This window comes from Mycteria americana, chromosome 25 (genome assembly GCF_035582795.1).
Source record: "Mycteria americana isolate JAX WOST 10 ecotype Jacksonville Zoo and Gardens chromosome 25, USCA_MyAme_1.0, whole genome shotgun sequence".
NCBI classification, from domain to species: domain Eukaryota; kingdom Metazoa; phylum Chordata; class Aves; order Ciconiiformes; family Ciconiidae; genus Mycteria; species Mycteria americana.
Genome location: NC_134389.1, coordinates 2,089,011 through 2,095,853, shown reverse-complemented (window position 1 = coordinate 2,095,853; position 6,843 = coordinate 2,089,011). Strand labels below are relative to the sequence as shown.

The window sequence follows — 6,843 nt, the reverse complement described above, 5'->3', positions numbered from 1 at the left end:
TATATTTAATATATACATAATTTAAACAGAACCAAAGAAGTCCCAAACCCAGGAACTCAATCAGATGTACTGTGAAATTATGCACATGGTCCTTATCGTGGTTTTGAAGAAGTGTCATCTGCACACAACCAGAATTTTGGAGAGAGAGACAATTTAATAACATAGATCTAGGCTGGTCTGTGCTAGAGAAACACAGAATCTGAAATTCATTTAATATCAGTCACCAATCTTCCATTAAGAGCTGTGGTGGTGAAATTATTTGTACAACATTGGATTAGAAGTCTGTGGTGGAATAAGCAAGAGCTTAACTTTCAGAGTGAGAACAGTCACTTGCAGTTCAAATAATTACCTCACAAACTCATGAATGGGGAGTCTAATAAAGTAATGTGTAGAGAAGGCTGCTGTTCATCTATGGCCAGCATGTTGTGACCATGTTGTTGCAATTCAGTGGTGAAACAGGCCTAGCAAGGGCTCTTCATGGAGACTTTCACCATGTGGGCAGGGTTTGCACAATTTTATTGCAGCCATAGGTACAACAGGCAGCTTTATCCAGAAAAGTTGGCAAATTCAGAATGGATGAGAACACAAAACCACAACACACTTATTTTAAATGATGCAAAAGAATTTTAATGAGAATGAAAAGAACAAAAATATATTGCAGTATCAAGAATGTATATCCAAGATGTCAGTCAAATGCATTTTGAAAGATGCTGTTAAATGTCTCACGGCATTCAGTCACAAGTATGATAAATTAGAAGATAACAAGGAATTGAACCCATGAAGATATCAGGAAAGAATTCAAAAGAAAAAAAGAAGTGCGGAGCATGCAGAAGGCACTGCACTGAACAGGATTTGTGACTGCTTTCACAAAGCTGTCACTCATCTGCTCACTGGTCAATCTGCATTTTGTTTTTCACTTGTACATTATTCAGTGGATTTTCCTGTTGTGTTTAGCAGGGCCCACAGCTGCCACGGCTGTACCTGTTGTACCAGTAGGAGTAAGGGTTGCAATAGCCAGAACCATAGGGTCTACCATAGCCATACAGACCCCCACAGCCCAGGGAGCCATAGCCCCCATAGCCATACAGACCCCCGTAGCCCAGGGAGGAGCCATAGCCCCCATAGCCCCCCAGACCCCCATAGCCCAGGGAGCCATAGCCCCCATAGCCCCCCAGACCCCCATAGCCCAGGGAGCCATAGCCCCCATAGCCCCCAAGGACGGGTGCTCCAGAGGATCCCACAACTGAATCCTGGGGGAAAGAGCTGAGGATGGGGCCAGGGAAGGTGACGACGACTGGAGGCGGCTGGATCACAGTCGTGGAGTCAGGGCACTGACGGACGCACGGCTCGTTGCAGCTGTCAGCGAGGGGCTGAGGGCGGTAGACGCCGCAGGCAGAGGTGGAGCACAGGTCGTAGCAAGACATCTCGCAGGGGTGAAGGTAAGCTGTAACACACACTGATGAGTAAAGAAAAGGCAAAAATTCAATGGGGAAAAAGAGTTTGAAAGTTGGACACATGGATTAGAAATAATGGCTTTATCTTTCAGGTCTTGATTGTCCTTCCTTCTCTTTAGTACTTTTCATGAGACATCTCTCCCTCTTGTAAATCAGCATTGCCCAGATTGCACATTGAGCAGTCATCTCTTCTATGGTCTAATTCCTCATTTCTTATACTTGGTTCCCTTTAAGAAGTAGTTCTTTGTTCTCTCCCACTGTCAAACACTGCAAAAATATTATCCCGCACTTTACTTTGCAAATTACTTCCACTATACTTTGCAGCCACTCTTAGAATGTCTGTGTCTAAAAGGTCATTTCATGTTTGTTTTCTACTAGCAAAAACAAAGCAGTGTAACCTGACAACCAGCAAAGCTCATGTGGTAAATTAATGGGTAGCTGGAAGAACAACTCTGGCATATTGATTTGTAGCATGCTTCCAGAAGCAATAGCTAAAATCATGCTGCCAATATGCTGAACCTGCTATAAGCATGGATTAAATAAGGCATTCCCTGCCCTCAAGTGCTTCCAAAATAGCTTGAGAGTCACAGGGTGCGTGAAAAGATTATTTGTCTGATTTCCCAGATGGGAAACTGGTACACTCAGATAACTAGGGCTAGGTTTCTACTGCAGATAGGTATGCTGGGACCTGAGCTCTTCAAAAAGATTGTCACCACAGGATCTGATCCAAACTAAAACAAAACCCGTGGAAGGACTAGGAATCAGTACCTCCTGTGAACAATTTTTTTTCCCCACTAGAACCAATAAAATGCTAGATTGGAAGAGACTTCTGGAGGTCATCTAGTCCAACTCCCTGCTCAAAGCAAGGACAACGTAAAAGGTAGGTTTAGTTTTGTTTTCTAGTTTCATCTCTGTTTTCCAATACTTCTTTAGACAATGCTTCTATATTCTTTTTGGTTAAGCGTTTCCCCTCAACCATTACATACATATACATAGACACATATCAAAAACTTACATGCATAATCCTTAAAAAAAATTCCTAGTGATTGAACAAGTCTTATGCTGATGTTTTGGAAGATGCTTTAATAGCTCAAATTTGTATTAACAGGAAACAATAATTTTTGAAAAACCTAGTTTTACCATTTTAAACCCAATACATGGATGTCCAACACCAAATAAGAAAAATATATTCATGGCAAAATAATCCAATGTTACTAAGAATCTTAGAATACTTATGGATGATTCCGACCTCATTTAAAATCGGCAGAAGAGAGATATTCAAATTTTAGGAAAGAGATCATATAGAATGACACTTACCTTTTTCACTGAGGTGAATAAAGCAAGCAAGGTAGAATGAAGAGCCCTGAGTTGGGAAAGCTTTTATACAGTTCCCTAGATCATGGGGATCACTTAAGGTGCAATTTGTGCATGTGCATAATTGGGGCAAACCCAAAACTAATATGACACGTAGGTCCTCAAAGTTTTGCTGACTATTTGTTTATTTGTTGGTTTGAAGTCTCGTGAAATATGATAGGTGCATTTCATCACAGAAGCCTCTTTCAACTCAAATGGTTATATGTCATATTCATTCCTGTTATCATTCCATTCACATCCTTGGTGTTACAACAAGAATTATACTAACGCTCTTCCTCAGCTTCTCCATTGTTCATGGCAAAACCCGTCTGCTCACTGCGTGACTGTGGTTACCTGATGTGTACAGAGTTTTCCATTAGATCCAGGCTGTAAGATACCTGGAGATAAAATGAAGTTCATTAGAACAACTTTGGGGTCGTCTGTTTTATCTTTATCGTTTGCACTATCAGCTACTTAACGTGAGACCAATACTGCACCGAACAGAAGCCATAGAAAACATCCTGTGGTCCTTAAATGGTTTTCTATTGTTTGGCTTTTGCTCCTGAACACAATGCTGGCCTCACCTAATGAACGAGGGACTTGGGGAAATACGTCTTGCTTTCTTTGTTGTGCATTCAGCTGTGGATTACTCTCCCTGTCCTTTTCTCAAACACTGGCAAGTCCTTTGGACCATCATTCCACAACCATGGAAGAAGACCAATGAGGTCTTCTTAAGCAGAGGGCAGAGATAGAACATCGTTTTAAACTACTCAGATTTTTCTAGCAGGTCTCTCTCACTGTATTTCAACCCAGGTTGGAGTCTAGAGGCAAACTAATACTTACTCTTTCTGTTCTCAAGATTGCAAAGCACTTTCTTTGTGAAACATTTGACACCCACATTTTCCAGTTTTCTGTCTCCTGATACAAAGCCTTCAGGGATTCCTTTTTAGGTCCATCTTCAGATCAGGCAATATTGAAGACTACTGAGAAATGAAATTAAATGAAACGTGACTGGTGGCAACTTGCTAAAGCTATCTGGAGATACACCATGATAGAGACAGAGAAATCATTCATATGGATAAAGGCTGCTCATTGATAGAATTGTAACATCTTGAGAAAATAACTAAATCCTCTGTTTCTGTGGTCTGATGTGCAACTGCAAATGATAAAGATACACTGATTATACAGCTTATGAAATGCTGTATTTTATTTAAAAGTTTATATTTAATTCTGTACTTCTACATTGAAAAAAACTGAAGATGCACAAATCCCCAGTATTCAGCCATGAACTGATTATACCAAGGATACAAATACCTTGGCTTACATATTTTAATGTGATGTCATTCCATAATTGCGAGGCACCTAAATCCAGGTAGATGCCTTTAATCTAATTGTAAGTATGCATTCTCAAACCATTAGTGGATAGTTTGCAGCATTTAAAAGACTTGCTCCCTGGAAGCTTGAAAATATTATTGTCCAAAAAAATTCTAACCACCTCAAAGGCTGAGAAACCCACCTCATAATTTAGAGATAATCTATGGCATAGAGTCTGCAGTATTAAAACAACACATCTGTAAACAAGGGAAGAACCAGCCTTTGTTTTGCGTGGTGCATTCCAAGTTTATAATTGTTCCCTGTTTGCAGAAACTGCCAGCTCAGCCCTGTTCTGGACTTACGGCTTGCAGCAACAATAGCGTATTTTAGGAGGTCATGAATTCCTGAGAATCAAAGTCAATAATTCAAAGCATTTCTGTCACATTTCAATTTTTGCACTAGAGGATCCATTTGTACTGAAAAAGCTTAGGTTTCCTCAGGCCTATTAAATGTTCTCAAGTACCATCTTTGCACCAACAACATCAAACCAACAATAACTGGAAAAATTCTCTTTGGGATCTCCAGTCCCTTTGTAGCTTTAGTTAACTTCAGAAACGCATTCCATGTTTATTTCTTAAAAAACAAAAACAAGCCCCAGGAGGATAAAGGCTTCCTCTCCGGCTCCTATGTGAAATTGTGCAGACTTATCCCCACACATTTTTGTAGGAGAATACAACTGTTTGAGTGACTGATGGATGGAGAAATTGGTTCAGCTCATATCTGCAGGAAAAGAGTTCCCAGAGCTCCAAAACTAAGGCTTTCACAATTTTTCTGCTCAAAGCTAAATTTCAATTTCCACATAAGCCTTATTTAGAGACTGAAGCACACGTTGCAGATCCCTGGAATTGCTGCTGCTCTTCAGAGCTAAATTGTCTCTGTTACAGGCCAGTGTCAAATACTACTGAAAAACATCACCGACTCCCAAGGGTGCTGTGTCCCCCACCTGTGGGTGGGCAAGCTAAACATGCAGAAACCACCCCCAACCTTCCTGCTTATCACATTCACAGTCTTTAACTTCTGTCCTGGCAGGTTGTAATGTGAACTATATGCACTTAAACAAAAATCCTGTCCATGACAGCAGTTTGTGATTCTGATAAACCCATGATACAGTTTCCAGGTATTAAGTTAATACAAGAGGAGGTGGCTTAATAATTTCTGTTCTAATTTCAAGGAAGTGACTGGAATAATGCCAGGTATTAATTTTCCCCAATAAGTCACAAGATGAAAGAATTCTCTATAATCTAAAGTAATGTTTAGGTCCCATTACAAACATATTTGAAAGGACTCATAAACTCCAATAACGAACACAGCAATTTCATCATCTCGACGAGTTACACGTGTTTGAAATTGGGGCGGGCAACCAGTGCTGATCTTGTACCTCCAGTTGCTCTGATATAAAAGCTCTTCTCTCTCATAGCTCTTCCAAACACTTCTCTTGACTTCTTGGTGACTTGGGTAAGTCCGATTCTTCTCTATTCCTATCAATGTATCTTTTTATTGCTGGTTTCAACTTTGGTTGGTGTCCACCATCCATACTGTTGAGTGTATCTGCACTGCCTTGGGACAGAGATCCTCTTGCTGGCTCTGGGGTGGCAGATACACCTATTTGGTGCGTGGGGCATGGCGGAGTTCTCAGTGTCAGGAACACTGGGACATGCATAGCACTACCCTCTCTTCAATGCATTTAACTTGTTCCAAAGTTTGCATGTTATGAGGTTCAACATTTAATAAGAGTGTCACCACTGCAGCCATTCATGCAACCTGAGATGAATGAGCAATGCATCTGAGAAAGTTATGTGTGTTGTCCTGGTACAGCAAATCTTCTGGCTGTCCTTTTCTTGCTTGCTTTCATATTCTTAGAACCCTGCTAAGGACTTGCAGAGCATAGTGAGTGAAGAGTAAAATCACCTTTGGAGAAGAGAACTAAGTTTAGAGGGGAGAATACAGGCTGAATTCTTGGGTTTACCAAGGAGTTCTGGTTCATCCTGGGAATAATAATTTGAAATGAGTTTTTTGAAAGACATTACAGTCTAAAATGCTGATTTATATTGAAATTGTCCAGGCTGTATCCATACAGTGGCTGCGTAGATGGGAACTGGGATAATAACGCTACCAAATGTCCTTTATTGTCTTGTCAAATGGCTTTCTGAGCAATCTGGGCAGTGACAATCCCATAATCTGTTGTTCTTACAACTCTCAGCAAAATTGGGATGAGTAGGAAGAAGAAGCTACTGTAATTAAGTTATATATAAACCACATCTCATGTAAACCTGCTGAACCCAAATCCAAGTTTTCCTACTGACTCATCAAATTGCCTTGTACAAAATCACTTTGCTTTCGCTGTTTTTGCTTCTCAGTTTTCAGTTTAATGTGTAGAAATATATCTAAGTTCTTTGCAGGATATTTGTGAGGGACAACACTTTCAGAGCTATGCATAATGCTTCCCATATGCTTTTGTATGTGTAGACGCTTTTTAGAGAACTTTCGAAAATCTGCTCTTTGAAAAAAGAGGATTATGATTGCAAAGTGGGAAATAAATTTATTTCCTCAAAATCCTGTACTTCACTCATTATTTTAATGTAAACTATCAAACTTGGAAGTTTTTGTCTTCTACTTAGTCTAATCATCAGTGTGTGTTACAGCTTACCTTCACCCCTGCGAG

The 6,843-nt window shown here is 40.2% G+C and overlaps 1 protein-coding gene across 1 annotated transcript; it reads right to left on the bottom strand.

Annotated features, from left to right (window-relative positions):
• Positions 1 to 950: 950 nt before the first annotated feature.
• On the bottom strand, positions 951 to 1,424 carry LOC142420673 (scale keratin-like). Its single transcript, XM_075524836.1, has one exon. The coding sequence runs from the start codon at positions 1,422 to 1,424 to the stop codon at positions 951 to 953; it is 474 nt and encodes a 157-aa protein (XP_075380951.1).
• Positions 1,425 to 6,843: the final 5,419 nt, after the last annotated feature.

Excerpts from the sequence above, each read along its gene's own strand:
- LOC142420673 (XM_075524836.1), bottom strand. The coding sequence starts at position 1,424 with ATGTCTTGCTACGACCTGTGCTCCACCTCTGCCTGCGGCGTCTACCGC.